Below are 25,400 nucleotides of genomic sequence, written 5' to 3'. Positions count from 1 at the left end.
GTGTCCTGGTTTTTGTGTTTGTCAGGTGTGGGACGGGACCAAGTGTCCACGAACTCTGCTGAAGGTGATAGTTGAGCCAAATGTCACAGAGGGGCCGTCCTTCTTCTCCAAGAAGAAAGAGGATCTCATCGCCAACATTCTTGTCTACGACAACCATGTGGAGTTCGCCAGGCAGCTGAAGGTCAGAGATCTCTTAGAAAACATTTCCAAAAAGATGTTATATCACTGTGGTAATGCTCCAGGTACAAATTACCACCTGTGCACATGACTCATTTTGCATCAAAAGTCACATCTCCTAATTCTCTGTCATACTTCAGTCAAATCTGAGTGGAAAACATCAGATACATAATGTTGGAATAAGTCGAACCTTCTACTTCCAGACTAACACAGTGTGAGGAAACAGATCAGTTACCCAGGAAACATTTCGGTGTTATTAAAGTTGAAACTACGTCTAAAGCTAGACGTCATCAGGGGAATACTGATGTCAGGTCCCAATGTCAACATCTGTCAATGTGCATAGATTTCAGAAAATAATTCTTTAGCTTACTATGCAAACATAACTTTTTGGTTGCATTAAAAAGTACTCTATAACACTGTTTCTCTGAAACATTTATATCTACTGTTATTATGGTTGCTTTGTGGATTAGGTTCAACCTGCAAATCATTTCAATCAAAACAAACTTATAATCATGATGTTTACAGGTTTTCTTTTTGTTTTTCACAGTATTTTTGACTTTGATTATGACTTTTCATTATGTGGATTCCTATGTTTCAGACAGGCAAAAGCTGCTTGTTCACATACTTGTCTGCGTCCTCTGTGTCTACCTGGATAGCACAAATAATTAAGTAGTATACCTGTTATGGGTATAGGGCTGGAAGGATTTTATTGATACCAGTACCATTCTTTTAATAATTCCTGATCAATTTTGTGCCTCAGGCTTATGCCCCACAATCATACTTGACACCACAGTGCTCCCACTACAACCCTCCTCCTTTTATTTCCATTCGCTCCATCTGTCCATCTGAGAAAAAGCAGAAATATGCAGAACAGAACGAGATGGAAACAATTATATTTATTGAATATACAATTATTGATGGAATCTTAGAATAAATAAATATGAAAATAAACAGAATAAATTGGAGAAAAGCTAAAAGAAAAAGCTAAAATATAACTCTGAACATGCAAAACATCAAATCATGTGCTTTGATCATACAATGTAAATATATGCCTGTAGGTTGTGGCTGCAGCTTGATTATTCATTTCATCGGCTGCATCAGCCCCATATAATCTGCCCCCCACAGATTTTATTTCATTTATTCTTAAATATAAAAAACTATGCACAGGGACTTGTGTTAAGGACAAGAACTCAGTCACTTCTGCTGAACACTGCATATCCACATTGCCTAGTTTTCCCATCTAACCAACATGATACATCAGGTGACCTCAGCCTGTGCTGACAACTCTGTATGTTCTCTAAGAAGTGAATAAGTTCTTGTCCTTAATGTCCTTCATGTCATCACACAGACACAGATTTAATGGGTTAAATACTCATTAGTTTCAGACAATATCTTGATATTAAAACCAAATTATAATAGCTTCCCTTTGTGTTAATTTCTTGCCTATGAATTTGAAATGGTTTCAAATTTAAGATATTTAAATAAAAATAGTGTATATGGCATTTCAACTTTTTGTATCACACATGTAGTGACTGTGGCATGAACTTGAAAATACAGTTAAAAAGAGTAAACAGAAAGTAGATAAGCTAGAAGTGGGGAGAGAAAGCTCTGAGCTTTTCTGAGTCAATAAAGGATAAAAACAGGTTGTGTCTGCTGAGCTTCCTAAGATTACAGAGTGAGATGGAGGGATTGTTCCTGATTTAAAACTTGCTGACTGCACATAGAATCATCCCAGATAGGAATCAGTCAGGAACACATCACAGTCAGGTTTTCTGTTGGATGTTTGTTTGAACCTGCCGCTGTGATGGATGCTGGCTCTCAGAGTCAGTTACACAATCGCTCAGAGGATTGTCTCTATGCTGAGTTTAATATAGACGTGTTTCCGGTTAGAGTCAGACTCAGAGTTGTGTTGTATTATCTGCAGAGAGGTAGGCTCAGACTGTACAGTTTCTCCAAATTTGCTAAATTGGAATATTTTTGAGTCTTGTCTTATCTTTCAACTTTGAACCATTTGCTGTTAGAAATAAAGTGAATTCAGGTGATATCAACAGAAAAGCATAAGACTTTAAAATTCAATGTGACATTCAGGCTTTCTTATTTTGGTAACTCAAGCCATCAAGACTTTATCCACACAGTCTTATAGTTTGAGAGCAGGACTTAAATAGCCCCTGCTTGTGCTTAAATTTGCTCTGGTTTGGTACATACATTTTGTTGACCTCGATAAATTGCACTTTGTGTTTACATGCGTGTTTATTTACATAAGAATCTCACTGACATGTAGCGAGTTGTGCCTCTTCTCTCTGTGTCTGAGAGCGAGGTAGAGTTAACACTCACACAAACACGCGCCCTGGGCCGGCCCTGCCCACACTCACTCACACTGAGCGACTCACACAGTGACGCAGCCGCAGGTGAAGTGAAAACATCTTGGGTAAAAGCTAAATGAGAGAGGAGAGCCCATTACCGAGGATCAACGTGGGCATCATGATGGGGAGGCATGGTGCGCTTGCAGAAAAAAGGAAAGTTAACATTCATCAGTTTTCCATCGCACATTTGCTCATCACCTTAATGATCGTGTCAGTTAACCTTGTCAGAGTGGGCATCCTATTTCCAGTTTGTGAGCAGCGAGCAGAGAAGCTGAGGTCTCACACACTCAGAAGGAGATGAAGCTCAAGTCTTACCTGAGTCCACCATGTCACAGGAACACCTTAGTGACCGTTCTATGATTTGTATAAACCATGCAATAACTGGGCAGAATGATGTGAGTGCATCAAGGAAGGCAAGGACGGTCAGGATTTATAAGTTATCCATACAAGTGTGCAATAGTGTGTTGTTCCTGTGTATTTGTATGATACACAAGAAGGATTTGTGTTTTTTGTTAGCAAGTTCTTTGCTAGCAGTATGTTGCATTATGTTTTGGGGTTGGTCCTTCAGTCCTTCCCATTTTTGTGAACATATATGCAAAAGCCTATCTTTAGGACATTTCTTCAAATATTGACCAGTTGTCACTTGGACTCAAAGATGAACTTATTAGATTTCAGTGCTCAAAGATCATGTTGCTCTCATTTGAATCTGAAAAATAAAAATTGTCTAAATAGCTTAGAACTGCAGTGCAGTACTTTATCCATGGTCTGAACCTTTCAGTGAAGATAGGAACCTTTTTAGAAATTCAGGAACGTGAACAATTAGTGTCGACAGGAGAAACTACAGTCCTGTCCCAAAACAAGTCCCTGCTCTGAGGTTAGTACTTTTCACTGGCCTGGAAACGATCGAAATGCAGAGGAGCGGGGCCGGATGTCACTGACTGTTAACACAAACCTCAGGCTGCTTCAGCTTGTGTACAGCTACATTCAGACAGTAATTAGCACTGGCTGACTCCACTATCAGTAGAGTAGGGGACAGACAGACCCTCTCCACATTAAACATCACTTTCTCCATAGTGTGTGAACAGTCGTTTCAAAGTCAGTGCTCATTCACCTGTCAGTCAAACTGTGTGCGTGCAGGACCTTTGTTATTTTTAAGAGTCTTAGTGTTCAGCTGTGCTGCATAATTACTGTAATCATAAATGATTTCAAACATAATTTGGTTCCTGTACAGCTCCTGTTAGACGCTCTTTTGTTCAGTGTAAAGTCTTATCAAAAACCTGTTCATGTTCCTCAAAGAAATGATACATTCTGATACATTTCTGTATCCACAGCCACTCTTCATCCTCTCTGCTGTACTGTTGTTCTTGTCAGTGCTACCGACATGACTCATTAACATGCCGCTGTGTAGCTCTGACACTAATTAGACCTGTTTTTGTGCTTCATGGCAGTTTGACTTTACATTTACACTTTATATTGTTTTCATTTAGCACATGGGTTCAGTGCAGTGGTTCCCTGTTTGAGGGTGGAATTTCCCCTAAATGCTTGAGGGCGGCTTTGTTGGATTTAAGACATGAAAATAACCCTTTATTTCCTTTCATTACAGTTCATGTACCAAGTTGTAACGACTCTGGCTGAGCTCGGTAGATTGTTTGGTAGGAATTGTGGGATTTGTAGTTTGATGTATGGACTCTGTGCATACAAGGACCTGGTTAGTCTCACGACAGATTACAGTTACCTATAGATCAGCAAAATGTATTCAACTTCCCTCACACACAAGCAAGTACACCTTCACACAAGTGTTTGTATTTCAAATACATGCCCACACACCACACTGTATCTGGGCGGTGGTACAGGGGTAAATTCAACAAACATGTTTGTGGCACATGCTATGTATATGCAGCACTGTACAGCCCTGCTCTTGACAGCTGTGCCGGAACTGTAATAGAAAAAAGCATTGTATGAATGTTTTTGTGAATTCATCATTTTGGTCTGAATTAATAACATCCTACTGACCGAGTTATTATCTGAGCTCAGGGAACACTGTGACATCCCAAAGGACATGTCCAAACCTGGACTTTGTTTGCTCTGGTTTGAATTAGTGGATGAGTCTCTGGCGAATGGAGATGAATCAGTATGGCTCTATAAACATGGAGAGGGACAACTGATTCACAGAGAAGGACTCACATACTCTAACAAGAACATACACCTGGTTTTTAAAACAAATCTGATCACAGCACATTTACTCTCAGAGGGAGTTTGACTTAATTCCCTTCACAGGACACAACTGTATCTTAACATATGAAATAGTTGTTGGTTGCTACATTTATGTTTAAAGTCTTTCTGCACATATAATAACTTTAAGTAACCACCGTGTGTGTGTTGGTCAGGGGTCTCTGCTCTGTGATTCAGATTCACCCAGCTTCTGAAAGATTGAATTTAACACCAGACAAATCAAGACATCTTTTTTTTTCTAATGATTTCTCTCAATTTGCTGTGAAATGCATTTGTACGTCTGTGCATGTGTGTGTAAGAGACTGTAGCAAAGAAGCACAGCCATTTTTAATCAGGTCTCTGAGTCATAAATTACACCACGTAGGTCACAGAGTCACATTAAATTACAAGAGCACACACACATGCACACACACACTGCATTCGGAACATATCCTGCCCCCTACACTTATGTTGCAGCTTTATGTAATATATGCTCTCAATTCTCCATCATAAAATTATTTTAGTTGGAAGTTTGTCCAATAGGTTTGCATATTTTTGTTTTTTTTCCCAGTACTTGTGTTCAATCAATGCTAATAAAATAGTACTAATGTGCTTGTCATGATGCCACACCACCAGTCAAATATGCAGCATCCCTCTGTTTTCAAATATATATAGTGTGTCAACAGGTGCTTCATTAAGTTTGTTGTGTTCTTTTGTATCCGAACATTTGCTGCAGGTCCTGGTGTTGGAATACCTCCGTGAAATACAGTTACACTTTCTACCGTTTAGCTTGAGGCATTTTGGTGTCGTTTTGGCTGAAACTTGAGGTAGCTATTAGCGTTTCTTATTATTAGGCTACATTATGTTCTCCCAGAGTGATGTAGAGAGCGTGTTGCCGACAGAGTTAAGTGTTATGTTAACATGGCACATGTAGTGAAGTTAATGTTGCCTGTAAGCAGGACAATCATTTCAGTACAGAGCTTAGGAAGTCTGCGTCATTATCACTGCGAACACACAGTTGGATAGAATGCAGTCTTTTATATTTTGGCAGTTGACAGAGGGGATATCAAACCAAAATGTTACACTTGACCAAAGGATCAAATACTAACTGTGTTTTCTTTTTTGAGAAATTTCTATCCAATGTCAGCTCCTTCTCTTCAAGAAGAGAGGAAAACAGAGCACATGGATTGAATGATTTTTTCACCTGCGTCAATTCATCCAATAACCGTCTTTACAAATGACTCCTCCAGCACAAAAGCAATCTTTCTGCAAATGATAGAGTATTATGTCTAAACAGTCTTCCATTCACAGCCATAAATGCCTTTTATTCTTTCTTTAGGTTGCTCTTGGTGTCTGAGCATGTCTGTCCTTTCTTTTTTATATGTTGGTAATCAGTACAGAGTGGCCTGTGGAGCTGTATCGACTGAGGCAGGAAAGCAGGAGCTCATTTGTCCTTTTCAGTGTTTCCTACAAGGACGTCCCCCCTGTAATAATCACAAATAGCAGTGCTGTAACTGGAGGAACAACTAAATTACATCTATGGAGACCATTTTCCGTGATCTCCTGCAGCAGAGTTTCTCCCACACAGCCTCAGACGCTCTTTTTCTTTACACACACGACTGAATATGTTTAATGATAAATTAGTGTGTATTGATCTCTGAGCAGTTTCACTGCCCATCTATTCTACCAGTGCTGACTGAAGGGCCACAACACTCTTGTCACACGTGTACATAGAGATTACAAGAAACTGTTATTGTAACGTTGATTTTAACATCACTGAAATTTTTAAACTGCATCAGCTCTTTGAGGCCTCAAGGTTTAGAGCGCTCAGCCTTCAGCTGAAGATCTCAGTAGATGTTTTCAGGTGTGTCTATTTGTCAGAGTGTATTTTTCAGTGCAGACCTTCAAGAACTGCTCTGAGCAACACAACATTGTGATCTTGTGGCTACAACAGCAGTGTGTGATGCAGTCAAGGGCTGTGCGGAATGTATTTTAGAGATCCGCCTTTGGATATTTTTTTTTTGTCTAGTAGTAGTGTTTTCTGGAATTAAATAATCAATAGCTTTTTAAGTCTATTCCTCACTGTGTCCGAATCAATGGTTAGGTCTTCACATGTCTTTTTTTCTTACCAACTTGTATACATTTTCACACTGGAAGCAGAGTATGACAGAAAATGTTGATCAACTTATAAACTAGTCAAGGAATCAATGCCTTTATGTTATTTACAAACTAATATGATGGTCATGTAGGATTGATAAGTCCATTAATCACACCAAAGTTAGATGAATACAAGCCATACCATTGTTTTGAATCAAATTTGAGATGGAGTGATGGGACAGGCAAGGTGAAAATCTGAAAGCTTTGCCAAAGAAACATAACTAATGTAAAAAACTATTTTACCTAAACAAGATAAGACACTACAGACTTACAATTAAGTGCCCAGAAAAAACGTAAAGTGTTCTTTGGTATTTTCACATAGACCCCGTTTCTGTTCCTAGTAGTACATTTTTATAAAGGTTTGATTTGGAAACTTTTCAAAGTGTTTTACCAAGAACCCATCTTTAAATGTTACAGCATATGTGAATCTAACTTTGTAAGTTTAGTAAGAGAAAAAAAGGTCCCTACACAGTCTACCTTTTTATATTGGTTTGACCGGCACCGATATTTTACTTTTTAATTTAGGTGCACCCGCTGCACTTTTTGGCACTTATTATACTTTTTCTTGACAGGTTCCGTATGCATTGGTAATTTCTTAGCTAGGATGGGGTTCAATTTGATTTGTTCGAATCAGGGGTGTGCGATAGTTATCGTCTACGATAATATCTTAATTGATGTTTTAACGATGTCTAAGCTCACATTATCTAGTACTTGGTAGAGCCACACAGAGTCTGCATCCCTCCACCAGCCCACCAGTGAGTGAGGGAGAGCCAAGTGCCGCACACAAGCTCCACAGGCCGAGCCGCGGTGAGCAAAGCCCAGATACAGGCACATGGAGCGAGCGCTCCGCTCCACCAGGCCAGTATTTGATGACAATAAATCATTTTTCCAGTGTTCTAGAGATCACAGAGCCTGCCTTCTCATTCACAGTGTGTGTGTGCGTGGGGCTCTCAGCTTTATCCCTCTCTCTTTTTTCTTCCCTCCCCCCCAACTCTATTCACCCACTTGTCCCAGACAGAGAGTCCTGCCTGGCCAGGCTCCACCAGCGGTCTATTATCGTTATCTGCAAAATCCCAGAAAATATCGAGATATTATTTTTTGTGAAGAGTGCACACCCAATCGAATATCGATTCAGTTCAGGATATCTCATGGTACCATACCAATTTCTCCTCTTTAAATTCTCAGAGAACTAAATCTGCAAACTGATCAACTAAACCTCTAACTTAATTAATGCAATGAATTATATTATTATTATTATTATTATGAAACCATTTCAAATCACTGGTATAGTGGTAATATTATAACATAATTAATACACACTGGCTCTGTTCAAAAAATTGCTCTCGAATAAATATTAAAAAATTGAATCAGGATATATGTTGCCAGATCAGTAAACAGGATGGGATGGTTATAATTTAGATACGCTCTTAGGTTTCTATTGTATTAGGTCGATATTCCAGTGTTTCACCTAGGATTTCGTGTGTGTGTGTTTTCACCCAAAATGTTAGACTTTTTCTCAATGTGTAGAAAAATGTGTCATAAACTCTAGAGCTAATCAAACAATCACAACATATACTTCAGTACTGACCAGGTCCTAATTACTATTGATGAGTTTTGGTGTTTTTTGTTAAACTGTAAAGTGAGTGCAGGTGAGCAGGAGTGTGATCGGGTCAAACCCGGATAGGAGACTCTGAAACGGAACAAAACAACTGGTTTTCTGCTCTGATCCTGAAGATCCTTTTTGTCCCTACTGTTCAACATATCCTGCCTTGATTACCACCTCTCATCTCTGCTCCACTGTGTGTGTGTGTGTGTGTGTGTGTGTGTGTGTGTGTGTGTGTGTGTGTGTGTGTGTGTGTGTGTGTGTGTGTGTGTGTGTGTGTGTGTGTGTGTGTGTGTGTGTGTGTGTGTGTGTGTTGGGGTGGGGCCAGGCCTGTGTGTGTGAGTGTAAACTCCGTAGATGAGATGAGTGTCACGACTAAAATACAGAGACAGACCAGTTAAAGGTTAGGCGCATGACCATGTCGCACTTCATAGATTTTAATCTTGGGTGTATTTTTGGTGTAATATGTAATAAACCAATTACAGTGCAACTAAGAGAAAACACTTCTCTGTAACCACGCCTCATTTTTTGACCAGCACTCCAGAAGGGAACCGGGATGGGCCCAACTGTTACGCTGTTCAAACAGTGGGGGTGCTGGATGAGAAAACGACAACTGCGTCTGTTTGAAACTAGCAAAGACAGTTGACTTGCCAAAGACCTTTGCTGCGGCTTTGTGCCAGTTATTAGATGGGGTCTTAAGTCCAACAATCACAATATTGGTTATTCTGCCAAAATCAGCTCCAACAAACAGTTGTTAGCAAATAAATTGTGTTTATTGCAAGCATTGGCTGCAACAAGCAGGCTTCATGTGCTTAAGGACTGCACACGGTGGTGCCATGTGACACACATTATAATATCTGCTCCCCTTGCTTTTCCACACACAGCCTGTTTCTTAGGATATCACCAGAATGAGCCCTGAGTTTGTATTGTGTCTGCTAGATTCACTGTTGTTACCACGCTGCATTTGTACATATAGTTTGACCATGAACTCCATTTAACTCAATCATATAACTGAATCAGCCTTTCATTGTCTTTTTTTAAATTTCTTTGTGGCTAAATACAAAATTCAACTATGTTACAATTAGTTTTTAAAGAATAATGAATGGACTGTAAACGGAGTAAATATTCAACATTTAAATGATGATGAATTTTTCTACACCAGTATAGCAGCACTAACTTCAGCTCATCCCCATGAAGATGCTCTCATAAGATTTCTCACATTTCAGACATAATTAAACAACTTGGAAACAACTTTTATCAGTTTATGACTAATTCTCCATAAGTCTTTGTCAGAAATCAAACTTCATATGTAATTTGAAAGCTCGAGCAATGTTCTTCAACTCATGGGGAACTGAACATGTCAGCACATCCTGGCTTACCATTCCTTGATTCCTACTGAAGCTGATGTATGTCACAACAAATGCCCTAATTCAGTCTTAGTGTGTGTGTGTGTGTGTGTGTGTGTGTGTGTGTGTGTGTGTGTGTGTGTGTGTGTGTGTGTGTGTGTGTTGAAGACCATTTTGAGCATAGACCTTACAGAGTGAGGACATTTTGAACAGTCCTCCCTTTGGGCTGTTTGAGGGTTAAGAATCTCAGGGTAAGGCATTTAGTTTGGATGGTTAGGGAAACGGGCTAGCGAATGTTATAAGTGATTGTCCTCATAGATAGACAAAAGTACAAACGTGTATGTGTGTGTGTTTTGTTGTTTGTTCACAGCCCATCTCATAAATCCACAAAAGAGAAAAATACTGGAGGGATTTCAGTCTTTTTTTATATTAATAGCTCAGTTTAGTGTTTTGAAAACAGACAGCCAGAGCTTCTTCTTCCTGTGGAGTGTTCGGCAGTCAAGTTTGCATTTTTAATACTGATAGAAAATGACTGGTGCTCTTCAATATTTGCTTCATTAACCTCACATTTGCCTGATTGAAGTTAGTTTCTTCTCATTAACTGTCTAATTATCACTGTATGAAGTGATCATCTGTCAGTTGTTGTTACAGAATCGGTTAAATGCTGAATCCCTGATGCAGAGCAGGGTCTTTGTTACTTATTGATAGTGCAAAAAGCTCCCCGCCCTGTCCTCGTGACGTATCTAGCCTCAGCACTGGAGGCATTAAAGAGCTCTAAATAATGAGACGGAGCTGCTTTATTACTCAAACCACCTTTAACCACAATGCTTTAAATGCACCTCATCAAGACATTATTTCACTTAAAACGATAGTCAAGGTAATGAGAATTAAGTTAAATACTGAATGAGATTATCTGAAGGTCAGTGGTTCAAATACAGCCCAGTAAAATGTTATGAGCAGAACAAAAACTATCTTGACCTTGACTTAAGCCTCCAAGCAGGAGGAGAGCTGTGGATTGTACTGTGATACATAAATGAGGCTGACTTTGATAATACTGTTTGGAAATTGCTCTGTGAGAGAAGAGTTGCAAATGAAAGATTTAACTCTGTTTGATGAAATCTGTTTCTGATACATGACAGCCAGGCAGAGAACGGGCAGCAGTGTTGTGCATGAAGGCAATAAAAAGTTGGCCTTCATGCTCATATTTTTGGTTAAAGGAACGGATCAGTTTGCAGCTGCAGAAAGTAAATGTGCATGTCATGCTCTTTCATGGGAATGAACTTGTTAATTTTTATGACTGTGAACTTATTTTAAAAATTCTAAATTGTGAACTCATGGATCGTGATTGTGTTTGTTTGTCAATTATGATTACAATTAGAATGCTTAAAAATACAATATGCCTTCTCACGTATATCTCTATTATTGGCAATACCCAATACCCAAAATTTTAGGTTTTATAAAATACTTTAAACAATGATGCACTTCTCCATTTATGTTAGACTCTGTCTTTTTCTCATGAATGTTGTAAATATCCCCTTTTTTCGACACTGTCTGTCCTGGGATAGTGATCCCCCACATATTGCTCTCTCTGAGGTTTGCTGTTTTGTTTTTTTTTTCCTAGTTAAAAAGTTTTTTTGGTAATTGGTAGTACTTGCTGAGGGTTAAGAACAGAGGATGTGGCACTGTTTTCCTGAATCTAAATTGACAATACTCTCACATAGGCTTTTAAATGTTAGCATTTTACTTGCTACATGTGTGTGTTATTATCCAAAGAGCTCACGTGCACATTAAAATGTGTTGCATGCTAGATTCCAGCATGTTAAGGAATAATGATCATGGCTACTGAGGGCATAGTTAGATATTATTAGCCTCTCTTCTAACATTAGCCTGACTGATACCACAGTCGCTCTCTGTCATACTCAGCTTATCATGGGTCTTATTTATGCATTTAAAATCATTTTATTAGTTTAAGTCGGCACACACCATGATTGTTTGTGTTTGCACAGTGGTTCTGATCCGTTTTTCAGAGTGGTCCACACGGTCACATAAATGCTAAACTGAACTGTAAATGCTGAAGAAGAATCCTTTTTAAACACTTACAGCTCAGGATGATACATCATTGGGGAAGTGTCACTTTGATTAGATTATTTTTGACAAGCATCTGTCAATTCACCTCACAGTCACACAGTGTGACACACACTGTAAGCCTCTCCACTGAAGAACTGTCTGAATAGGAATACTTCCCCCAATTACCAGGCCCCTCTGGTGATGCATCTGTGATATTGTGTGAAATTGAGGCGTTTCTGTGAGAAGAAAACCATCAAGAGAGAAAGAAGCCCATTATAATGAAAAGAGAAGCTGAGAACATGAGCACGAGGAGGACAAATGCTATCAGTGTGTGCTGCTTCCCCCATCATTGATTCCATCAGTAAACACTTGACACACATGATAAAACATTTTATTTTTATCACACACACACACCTCTGCAGAAAAATAATTGAAACTACAAACTACTTTTAGTTTTTTATTCTGTTTATTCTTACTGCTGGCCAGCAGATGCATGTGTAACCACCATACAGTCTATGAGAGGGTTCCCTTAAGGACCGAGGTGCAGATCTGAGCCCAGACACCATCATGTCTGAACCTTGACGATTTCTATTTTAAGACGTTCCGCTTTTCTAACCTAATGAAAAGATAAGAAAAATAACTTTGTGTGGCGTGCTTTAAAAAGAGACTGAACAATTATATACAATTAAGCTTTAGTTGTATAGTGCCAAATCACAACATACATTATCTCAAGGCACTTAACATAGTAAGGTAAAGACCTTAGGAATGATACAGGAACCCAATATTTCCCACAACGAGCAAACACTTTAACTGGAAGAAACCTTTAGCAGAATCAAACTCAATTTGGGCGACTTTTTGCCGCAACTGGTTGGGGTGAATGGAGAGAGGAGAGGGGTGGAGAAGAGGGGAGAGAGAGGAGAGAGACCAGGAATAATTGTGTTACCATCATATTTAAGCTCTGTCATTCTTGTTGTTACAGTGGCCACGTACAGCACCTGGTATTAATATGTTGCTTTTGTGGTCGGATCTATTTCTTGCAGAATATCTCTTCTGTAACAACAGTTTCTGCGCTCCCCTTTCGTGACTCCTGAGAATCTCTATGAACTTAATATGGAGTCATAAGCTGTGTCCCAATTCAGGTGCTGCATCCTTCGTCCTGTGCATTTTTAGGCCGATTAAATCTTCTCTGACGCACAATGCAGCACACAAGGCGAGATACAGTGAGCATAAACTGTAGGCTTTACACTGTGTCCTCATCTTTGCTAATGCCGGTAAATATGTTTTTAATCGATTCAATTCTTAGTGGATTTGAAGTGATAATCGATAAATCGCTGACATCATTATTTCCCACTGTCCACTTAATATTTTTAGCTCTGCATAGGGCCTAAAGGTTCAGACTTCTCTGTGGGCATTTCACACTGTATCATTTTATTAAGCTTTTAATGTCACAGGCCTCAGAGCTCCACTCTTGTAATTTTGAGTTCACAATTAAACCTTTTCCTGAAAGAGGAATTCAGAAGTAGTGGATGACAGTCTTTCTAGCCCAAAGAGCTGAATTCTGCTTTAAGTATCTTTTGCATGTAAACGTAACTCAGAAGAACTCCTGGTTTCCCAGGCCCCCCCCCCCTTTCAGGCTTCGGAGTGTCTTGCCATTATTCGCCCCCACACTGTCTACCTAACTTTCCCTGTCTCTTCCCATTGATTCATCCATCTCTCATTTTCAGTTTCTCTTGACTCTAACATTTCTCATTTATCTATTTATCTTCCCTTCCATCCCTCCTGCAGTCCTTCTCTTTCTGTCTCAGCAGACTGTCTGCAAGCAAATGTTTACCTGGTTACCTCTTGACTTCATTTTCTCTTCCTGCCAAACCTGCACATGTGTTTAGGCTGAATCCCAGCAGGGCCTAGTAATATGGCCAAAAGTATTGTCATAATATTTTCTTTATTTTAAATATTTAGATCTGATACCATGAGGGAAGTACACACAGCATCTTTATTTAACATCAGGGATACACACAATGTGTAACGCTTGTTGCCTCCGCCAAGGTGGGTATTAAACAAGAAGTTAACATAACTGTAGTGTCACCTAACTTGTACACATGTAAATGATAGCCCTTACAGGTAATATGTTGTGTATCTGTAATATGCAGAAATATTTGCATTGAATGGTTTCAAATAAACAAATGAAAATAAAATAAAGATTCATTAAGATTAATAACTTTAAACAGTATATTTAAACTTTAAAATAAAGCTAAAGCTAAAATCCACAAGCAGCTGCTCCGTGAAAAAAATATCTTTAATTAAATTAAATCTCCATTAGATAATTTTTCTGCATATTGGTGGTGTTTCATTAAACATGAGGATTACTTCACGTTACAGTGCATTAGCTAGCATGTAATGAAAGCTGGTTTCATTCCTCTAATGAGTTTGGTAAAAAACTGCATTTTAATGTTTATTTTATATCCCACATGAGTACTTGGAATAACATCTACATTCAAGCAGGCTGCTCTAAATTTGACACTGTGATTAATCCAAACATTTCTGCTTCCACTGTCAGAGTGGAGCCGTTTAATCTAGAGAGTTGCAGGCAAAGGTTGGTTGTGAAAAATGTGACCTTCTACAATGTGGAGAATCTCAGCCAAGGTTTGAATATGATATTAGTGTTATTCAATAAAAGTTGTACAATATGTATCGCCCATTATTTTTCTCTAGTATAATGTCATGCATACATTACCAATGTCTATAAGTAACATATAATATATCATGACTTGATGTCATGCCTATTTGTCCTTGGGAAAGACGTGTGATGGAAAGGGGCTGAATCAAAAAGCACTGTATGAGCGAGTGAATGTGACCTAATGTCCAAGGGTTGTTAAACTAAAAAAGTGCCATATAAACACAGTCCATTGGAAATGATTGAATCCTGTGAGGGCTTAGCCTACATGTCCAGAGAGGAGGTTTGTCATCTTTGGATCTGCAATGAGCTCTGTGATGCCTGACAGCATGTCTATCCATGTCAGATGTTGTGTGTGAACCATTCAACAGCAGAGTTTCTTAACACAGAAAGAAGCAGTGTGAAGCCGTCCGACACAGTGACGGATCATTTACATTCCTTAGGCTATGCTGTAGTTTTAGAGAAAACACCAGTGTTACACAGGCTAAAAAGATCTGCCAGTTGCAGGCAGCACACAGATGCTAAAGTTAGGACATGAGTACTGCTGGCCAGCTTTTATGGACACTAACATTACATTGGCACTTCTGGTAGGCAGCATGTGTGTATCCCTCCTGCCCTCTGTGGTGAATCAGAACTTTGTTGAGTGGTCGTGAGGTTTATTAAAAGGATAAGTGAGCACTTATTGACATAACAGTTCTTGGATCGAAAACCAGTTTTATGTTCAAGTCAATGAAGCTTTATTGGAAGACATGACCATAACATTCTACAACAAACAAACTAATAAACAGACTGATGATAATATAACAACAATAAGAACATACACGTTTGTGTCTTTGTGTATATATATCTATATATATAATCTCTGTGTGTGTGTGTTTGTGTAAAGAAAATTCATTTTTAAAGCAGTTATTCTAATGTCCTCATATTTTGAGCATTTTGTCAGGACATGTTACTTTAATGGCGATTTGTCCTCAAACCTGATTAGGAAAAAGCTAAAGAGTTGAATAATCTTAATCAAAAAGCTCTGGGAGTAAATCTTATGCAGGGAAGTCCATTGTCCAGGCAGGCATCACATTATTTTTCCATTTTTGCAAACAAACAATCAAAAGACAAAGGCGTCTGCTGTAAAAGACTTAGAACATAATGAATAATGTAAGGGACCTTTCTCAGACTCAATCTTAACAATTCTATTTTTATTTAGATTTAAGTAACATAGCTTGACTGGCACCAGTTTTTATAAGGTCAGTGCCACTAGTAATGCTTAGAATGTCAAGCAGTGATTTATATTGGAGGTACACCGCATCACCTGATATATATAAAAAAAGCACCTTTACTTTTAATTAATATAGCATCAGACTTATTAAGGCGACATGTGCATGAGCACTGTCGTCACTGATGTCACTCTCACTACAGATTCTGAGTGACAGGTACACAGACTACAAAGTGACAAGTTCTTGCAGGAGACAGAGACCTGTATTGCTTGTCTTTTGGGAGTATGTGCACAACTGCAGCTGAAACTATGAGGGCTGACTGTCTGCATGGAGAGTAATAACTTCATGGATGATAGCGTGAGCGAGTACGCGGCAAATAGTGCTGCAAATAACACTGCACAAAGCAATACAATGCAGCAGTGGAGCAAAAGATCAAGTTAGAAATCTCATGTTATGGAAAGTGATCTCATTTTCTTTTCGTCATATGAAACTGTGGCAGTACAAATGAAAATATGGGAAACACTTCTTTGACATGGTGAGATAGGGCATAAGAGGTATGTGCTCCTTCTAGTTCGGAGCTGATTTTTATTTTGTTTTCTTTAATGGACACATCCAGAAACATTGTGAAGGAAGTTTGAACCATTATTATTTTATTCCGATGTCCTTGTGATCTCCTCAGTCTGTGCTTAGCTCCGACAGCTTCCGCTCATTATCCAATTTTTAGCACTCACGGTCGACCAAGTGCACATTTTCATGTCACTGAATGTTTTTTGGGGGAGGGTCCAGCTCTATTGCAGCGTGCTCTTTTACTCCCACGCTGTTTCCTGTTAAGTGAACACAGCTATGAGGAAAATGAGACTTTATACCGGGCCGCAGGCTTGAAACGCCCTCCCCCACCCAATAACCGCCGACCGCAAAAGAAGCGCTGCTTCTCCTGGCGCTTGAAAAGGCAGCAGAGCCTCACTCACACAAGCGAGAGATCAGATCCACATTCACACTGACGCTTCATTACACAGCTCGCGTCTTCATCTTATGTACAGATCATTTATTTAGATGATACAGCTTTGGACAGATTTATCTCCGTGTGAGTGGGAGTGGGGTGAAATGTCTGATCTGAGGAGCAGAGTTTTTTGTTTTATTTTCCAGCATTTTCCTGTGTCAGATGCGTCTGACAGTCAGTTCTTTTTACTTTTAATAACCTTTGAACAAGAAAATGAATGTTGTGCTCGTGTACAATAAAATGGTCAAAGTTTGTTCACCAGTTTAAACCTCGCTGAAGGGCTTGGGTTTCTCTGGCAGCCTATTATTCATGAAGAGAGACAAGGAGCAAGAAAACTAAACAGCAAAGAGCCTCTCTGAACAGTCTTGCATGAAACAGTGGCTAAGCCATATTGAGTAGTGTTTGACCAATGTGGGGTTTTTCTATCACCGATTTGCGCCAGATGGCTGATATTCAAAGCTGGTTTCCTGTTGTTGTTTATAAAAAAATATTTTAATTATTTGTTGCAAATTGCAATCTAATGTTCACAATAACCTTATCCAGTAATATGTTCTAGATGGAATTTAATTAATTAATGTTATAGAACAATACTAATAGATTAGGTGATTGATGTTTAAGGGAGAGTGGGCTCCACTCTGTCAGAAGCAACATCATTCAACTGTATTAGTATATACATTATAACATAACATATATGTAGTGGTAGCCAGTAAAGGTTTTAGACTGCATTAGTCATTATGAGTGATTAAACTTTGTTAACATTTAGAAAAGACAGTGGAAATGCAGGTTAAAATAATAGCAGGGAGCATCAGTGTTTTAACCAGCCTCCCAAAAAGCTAAACCTTGAACCTACCGAGGACAAGACGTTCCTTAAAGTGAAACCCTCAAATCCCACACAATCCATAAGTGTAACACTCTCCTGAGGGTGATGGAATCAAAATCGTAAGGGTTTATCATCAGGGCAGCATCAATGTGATTAGGAAACATATCCAGGGCCCATTTTTTTCATACACACAGATTACAAAGATACATGTGTATGTTATTTTTGCATTCACAATTAATAAATTAGTATAAAAATGTACTGCTAAACCAGCAAATTAAGAAAATGTAAGGGACCTGCTCAGAATTAAAAACTTCTAAAAATTCAATTTTAATTTAGATTTAAGTATCATTGCTTGACTGGCACCAGTTGTTTTAAGGCCAATACCACTAGTAATGTTTAGAATTTTAAGCAGTGAATTATTGGATGTACACAACATCACCTGATATTAAAAAAAAGCACCTTTATTTTTAATTAATATAACATTAGGGTTATCAAGCTTCAGGAAAAAACAAACAAGGAATTAATACCACATATCAAAAGCCATGTGTTTCATTTGGCGGATGATGGTTCAAAGATATGCATTGTTGATAACATAAAATAAGCTTCACAAATACACAGTATTTTAGACTCTTTGAAAATAATTAAAAGTAATTTAATATCTAAGAGTGTAGTCAATGTTATTAATATGAAATTGTGTTTATTTCAGAGAGTCACATCCCTTCTTCCCCATTGAGTAGATTTTTCCTTTACAAAGTGCTCGTCTGTTGAATAAGTCCGTAGCTGTCTGCCTTTTAAAGCCCATTTCCTGCTGCTCCATAAAGACTTCACTGTGAAATGAATGTTTCTTCTTCTCAGCGAGAGCACAAGTTTTTTGGCGACTTTATTGAGCCTAAGCTCAACGAGAAGCCTTGGAAGCCCAAAGCAATCTTTAGAATTTTAAGGAATCTCTTTTCACTGAGCAGCCATGCAGCACTAATACCATGAGACAGCAGCGTCTTGGCTGTCGGGCGGAGGGTGGACGGTGGAGTGTTTAGTTTTCATACAGATCAAGTACTTACAGAAGCCGCCACAGGCTGCTCCACTTTGCTCCCTGAATCTCTTTAAAAAGATTTTTATTATTTCCAGGGTAAGCTGCAGGGAGCCATTTTCTGTCATACAGGCTGATTGCTCTCTGAGTTGTGTCCTACGGCACCTGAACGCACCCAGTGCACATGCTGACAGTAATAATGGCCCATTATACACTGTGTAGTTTCAGCTGAACAATTTGATTGGTCAAAGTGTCACAAATTAGTAGCAGTAACAATATCACTGATTTCCCTACTGCTGGTTGCTATGTTGACTGGTCATGATGGAGCCATTTGGTGATTTTCTATTGTCTCCTGAGCTTTTATAATTGTTCTTATTTTCTTAGGTAATACCGAGTGTAAGTTCGTTTTACACTTGTAACACAGGAAGTCAAGAAATTGACATTTGATTTGATATACACATACTGTAGATGGATTTTTGAGTTTGGATGAAACATCCAGGTTTGTCGCATTAATATATAATAAGGCAGAATTCCCGCTCCAATCACATGGAGGTACATGTTACAAAAAATGTTCAATATGTCAACTTCACTTGATGCCAAATAAATATTATTTGTGATACCTTAAGTCAAGTTAGTCTATAAGTGTACATTTGAAACCAACAAACATTAACATAACATATATTAAGTTTTTTTGCTGACCAAAGTGTTTTACAAAAAAATACAGTACTAACAATTAAAGTTGTCAGACATGTTAACATGATGGCTGTTGAAAGGATAAACATTATTTTGACTCGGATGAATCGGATGAGAGGGATTATCTAATAGTCAAAGGGAAACTAGTCTGCCAAGACCCAAAAGTCCCATTCAATTAAATCAAGCAGCACTAAAGCTTGCACCCCCATAGATGTAAATCCATAAATGTGCCTGATTTTTTTTCATCAACATCAGTGATTTGTTCCCTTGGAAAATGGTGAAAATATTGAAACGCACCCTATCTCGCAATGTTAAAGAAAATTCCTGGATTGGCCCCTTATCTGGATTCCCATCAAAATGTAATGGCTTCATCCCTGACCCACACCGTGATTTGGGCTGACAAGAGAAAACGCTTTTTGATTTGAACTGGGTGCATGTAATGGAGAGCAGTGAGTGGTCAGCCGATCTGATGGTCCTGGAGGTGGAACAGGGGTAGAGCTGTTCAGAGACGCGAGCTGCCGCCAGTCCATGCAGTCCTTTAAAAACAAATCAATGTATATCTTAAAACCAATTCTATACTTCAGTGAAAAGTGGCCAGTGCAGCTGAGATGTTGTCTCCCTGTACCAGTGTGGATGAACCAGCTTTTGTTGAGATAAGGCTGTCTGACTGAAAAACACATTTTCACACTACCTGCTGATGCACCTAGGACACACTGAGATTTGGCAAAGTTGCCACCAGCAGTGAAAAGTATACATAATTTGTAGGTCACAGGCTTAAATATAAAAAAGAAAGAAAAGGTATAGACAGCCAGGGGCACGTTCCTCTTAAACTGAAAAAGTATTCACTTGCTCCAGTTAATTTACACTCATGTCCCACCAATACACATGGTCGACCAGTCACGATTCAATCTCACCTGTCAATCATGATATTTCACCCTGTTCTCATAGTATAAAATAAGTAATTACAACAACACTTACTGGATAAATAAGCACTTGAACATTGTATGAAGTATACATTGACTTTTTAATTTGGTCCCATCTCCTAACATGGAGGAGACTGGGTTTATGACCTGTACTACAGCCAACCACTAGGCAATCAGGGTTCTTTGTTTTTTTCTTTTGGGAAGCCATCATGTTGTCCTTCTTTATATACAGTTCATGGCTTAAACATAACCAAAATGTTTTATTATGTTAAAGCCATTACTATGCCTTCGTGCCAGTGATAGCCAGCATTATGTTTTTGAGTTGTCCATTCAGTCTTTCTGTTAGTTCGTCTGTCTGTCTGTCCGTCCATCCCATTCTTGTGAACATGAAATCTCAAAAGCTCCTTGAGGGAATTTCAAGTATGAACCTATTCCAGAATGAGATTTTAGTGGTCAAAGTCCAAGGTCACTGTGACCTTACAAAGCTTATTTGCCTTGTGAATGCAATATCCTCAGAACGTCTTAAGGGAATCCTTTCACATTTTGCACAAACATTCACTTGGAATGTTCACATTCAGTTCCATTGATGTGAGCAGTGACACACATTTCTTTCTGGAACAGACCTCCATGTGTGGACATCTGGTATAGTATATTATTGTCTCTATGTAGACATCTGAGAGTCTGTTATTGTCTTGAAGCAGAGTTGACATTTCAAGCACAATTTCATAAACTTTGTAGGTGAATTGATGACAGAAACCGTCTGAACACCAGGGAATCTGTAACTGTCTGTACATGGAGACCTGGGAGTCCATTGTGTCTCTTATGTCATGTCCACTCACTATAAAAACAGTAGGAAGCTGTGTTTAATGGTCTTCCCAGCTTGTGTTACAAATCACTCAAAACAAAGGTGTTGTAAGAACTGCAGCTCCAATTTCTTTTCTACAAAATTATCCTCAGAAAGCGACTCTACTTTTTAACATACATAGATCCCCTGGTCAGATGAGTCATGTTCTGATTTAAAGCTGCTTCTCATGGCTGAATGTCTGTTCACTATAATCACGCTTGGGTAGAGCCAACACCACATGGCACCACCGTTATTTTCCCCTGTCGTCTGTCCTCTGGTGTTTTTTCACCATCTTTAAGCATTAGTCACTCTCTCTGTTCTCCCTACACCTGTGTACCCAAACTCAAAACATGAATTCAGCTAAACTCTTGTGTAGCTCTGTGAAAACACAGCCAGACTGGCAAGTAATCACAGTGCATTCCTGCCGCAGTGAGATTTGCAGATTTAATGATTCATATTCAATTAGAATATTTCCCCATGTATTTGGAAAGGCCAGCTGAAGATGGAGAAAACTAAAATGAAAGCACTTGAAGAAATTAAAGCCCCTACAAGGAGTTCTTGACAGGCTATGAAACAGTCTTATTTTAATATTGCTGCCTTGTTATGACCTACAACAGCAAATGAGACAATCAGGGAGAAAATTGGCTTTTTTCATAAACTATTCTCAGTCTGTCACCGATTTCCGTCAGGCTGGGAAAGCCTCTGTTTAGGCAGAGGGAGAAGAAACGGAAGTCAGGCTACGCACTAGGCTGAAGGCTCACCCTAACAGACCATCGCTCCCAAGTCTGTTCCTCTACAACTCTATTCTCTTTAATCAGTGTTTAAAGGGATGATTTAAAGAATTCACTTGATGAGCCTCAGTCGTCCTTGAGTTTTTGACAACATGGATCTGTTAACAGAAAGGTTTCTAACCAAACCAAAATCCTTAAAGTCCAAGAGAAGCATTTCAGTATTATACTAGATGGGGGGAACAGATAGCAATGTAGGTCACTATAAGTCAAGTCAAATTGCCCATTATCCTCATGAGTGGAGAGGTTCACCTTATCACAACACCACAGACAGGATGGCATCTTTGGACACTAAACATAAAACATCTAATGTAAATGATTTTTGTAAAGGCCTTAAGACCTCTCATTTCGACCATCTGTGAAACATAGCTTGGGTCATACACAATATCAAAAGGTGAAGAATTTATCTTACAAAAGAGAGAATTTTTTCAAATATGACCAAAACTTTTCTTTGGATGCAGAAGCATACAACCATAATTCAGTAATTCTAGTTTAAATGAGAATAAAGAGGTTATTAATCAGATTTTTCCCTTCAATGGTCCAAATATTTAAATCTTGTGTGACCAAAATCCTCCTGTCTTTTGACTGGATTGAGTAGTCAGGGTTGGATGTTTTTAAATGAAAAGGGATTTATGTGTGTGTGCGGCTGAGTGGTGGAGTGGCTGACTAACATTTGAGGCTGCTTCATTTCCTGTCATTCTTGACTTTTCTTTTTCCCCCTCCTTTTTGGAACATGTTTTGCCAATATTTGTGTTTAGTTGTTTGAGTTTAGAAATGTTCAACTCATTTGGATGTGTGCTACCCATAGATAATGTCAGTTCTTGTGTTTATACTCACTTACGTATATACATATTGGAACACGAATCATTAAATATCAGGCTCTGGACATGCCCCAGGCCCATGTGAGAAAACAGCAGGGGATTCTCTGGAGAATTCACTTCGATTGAGTAGGCATGTTGTTGATGACGTTTCCAACATGTAACAAAGGCAAAACTAAAAAGAAAAATGAAATCAAATTAGAATTAGAAAGCTTTGTTGTCCTTGGACAAATTTGTTGTGCAGCACCTAAAAAATGATACATACATACACACTTTCCAAATATCTCAGGATGGAAGAGTCTGCAGCTCATTGTCTGGACTTCATGTCTGAAAATGGCTTGAGCAACAGTAACATTTCATTTGAGTTGAGGAGCTATGATCAAATCTAGAAATGTTCTTTTCTTTGTCTAAATAACCTGGCGATCTGTCATTGTTCTTTCCATTGATTCATATTCTGTTCTCAGATCACGGCACAGAGGGGAAGTAAAACCAGGTCAATTTCTTTTTTTTCAGTCACTGAACTCACTGGAAGGGCAGAGCCTCTCTCTCCTCTTACAATGGATGTATGTGGAAATGTTTCCAGTTTAAAGGATAATTCCAGATAATAAAAAGCTTCCATGGGAGTGTTTGCGGCTCTCCAGTCCTCCCAGTTCATTTCGCTGATTTTTATGTGGACTGCAGGAGAAGCACAGACCTCAGCAGCTCAGTTAGTTAATCCACTCTGACACTGACTCAAAGTTCAACACGGTAAACTGAGAAAATTGATTTACAAGAAGCCGCAGCTTATAGAGGATTCACTCTCTGAGACATTCCGCTGCTCTCCAGCCATAATGCAATTAAAGGTCATATATATGTGTATATCTGTGGCTCGTATTGACTAAACCCTGCCATGTAAAAACAATATGAAGGCCTCAGTGAACAGAGTGAGTCCCTCTGACAGTTCAGTGAAGCGTTCACTGATGATGAGAGTGAGAACAGATTTCTCTCAGCTGCAGGCTTGTCGTGACGGAGAGATGACAGAAAAAAATAATGAAAATGACAAAACCTCGAAACCAAGTCCTTTGAGCAGCCTCTGATTCATTGTCACTGCACTGACCGTAAGTTTGATGCAACATCGCCATCTGCTGATTCATAGAAACCTGATGAAGTTCATATGGCCCTGCAGAAACATAGGAACACCTGCAGCAGTGTGATGGAATTTTGGGACAAATCTGTATGAGGCATGTTCAGTTGCTCTCCCTGTGTCAGAGAGGAGCTGATGTCAGGAGCTGCTGGTTTGGTTTTTCACATACATGGGGCTCCAAAGTGTGGGGGTGTAAGGTGTATTTAAACTGTAATTACAAGTGCACTGTCCCTTGTTATGTCTTTATGCTCCCTTCTGGCTCATTTACTGTATGATTCAGTCACAATTTTCATCCCCTGGCATATATCGGGCTCGATATAACAATCGGTATCTCCATCCATCTGTAGTCATTTTGTTTCCAGACCCCATCATGAAACTTCATAATGGTTTTAATGGAGATACATTTTTTATGTTTTTCTTTCCATGCAGGTTGTTATGCAGGTTTTTCATATGTAAAGTTCTTCAAAGTCAAAAAGCCCCAAGTCCACAGTACAGGGGAGCCCCTGTCATGGTAATTCTGATGTCATATAACATGATGTCATGCATATGCACGCCTAGACACAGTGCAGAGACACTGGCCAATGGGAGCAGACTGGGTTTTAATGGGAGGGGGTATCAGACAGGACCAAAGACAGAGGCTGAAAAGAGGAGCTACAGCAAAGTATTACGAAAGTTATGTGTTTTCTCAAAATTAGAACATATTAAGCTTTTCAAGTAATAAGTCAAATTCAAATGATGAGCTTAATATGTTTCATGTAGTGAAGCGGTGTGATTAGCGGTCTGATTAATGATTGTTAATAACTTGCATGAATCACCCCGAAGATTATTGTTTTTATTTTAGTTTCTGTCTTGTTGAAAATCCCTGTGTATCAGGGAAACAGGAGATTTTGACACAAGATACATTTCAATGATTTCCAGTTTCCATCAGAACAATACACCAATAATTATTTCTACAAATTATCATACATATTCAATCATAAACTGGATAATTACAGAATATATTTACAAAGATAATCATTAATTCAAACGTAATTAATTGAAAAACTGTAAAGCCTTGTTGGCATTCATTGTCGAGGCAGACAAACTGGTTTAAAGGATCTGTTCACAATACAAATACATTTTACATTTTTAATGAATGTAAATGTTTATTTAATTTAGATTCACTTATGTAATTTGAGGCCATCACTGCACTGCTGCATCATAATTACTCACCTCACATTATCTGTGCAAATAAAAACTACAATGCACAACAAGCTCTTAACACCTGCAGACCGATCCAGCTCACTTCACCAGAAACAGACTTCAGTTGCTTCAGTCGGAGGAAAGGTCGTCTCATTTCCTTTCACTTTGCATCTTCTCCACACAGCTCCTCCTATCATCTAACATGGGAGGAAATAAGGCAAAAGGATCCGACCCGAGTGAGAGAAAAAGGAGACATTCGAGACAAATGAGAAGCAAAATCCTTGGGTTGTTTTGACAGTTTGTTCTCTCTCCTCAAAATTAAAACAAAAAATCTCTTTCTCAAACGTCCTCCAACTTCATGAAAGTTTGGTGT

At 38.8% G+C, this 25,400-nt stretch overlaps 1 protein-coding gene across 3 annotated transcripts in view; it reads left to right on the top strand.

Moving 5' to 3' along the window:
• Positions 1 to 25,400, top strand: part of pot1 (protection of telomeres 1 homolog) — a 66,164-nt gene that overhangs the window by 30,749 nt on the left and 10,015 nt on the right. For all 3 annotated transcript variants that reach the window (XM_069528517.1, XM_069528519.1, XM_069528518.1), the window contains exon 10: positions 26 to 181. In XM_069528517.1, the coding sequence (XP_069384618.1) occupies positions 26 to 181 (156 nt within the window). The remainder of the gene's footprint in view (positions 1 to 25; positions 182 to 25,400) is intronic.

This window comes from Paralichthys olivaceus, chromosome 7, assembly GCF_024713975.1.
Source record: "Paralichthys olivaceus isolate ysfri-2021 chromosome 7, ASM2471397v2, whole genome shotgun sequence".
Classification (NCBI taxonomy): domain Eukaryota; kingdom Metazoa; phylum Chordata; class Actinopteri; order Pleuronectiformes; family Paralichthyidae; genus Paralichthys; species Paralichthys olivaceus.
The sequence above is the reverse complement of the archived record's forward strand: the minus strand, read 5'-3'. Positions and strand labels throughout refer to the sequence as shown.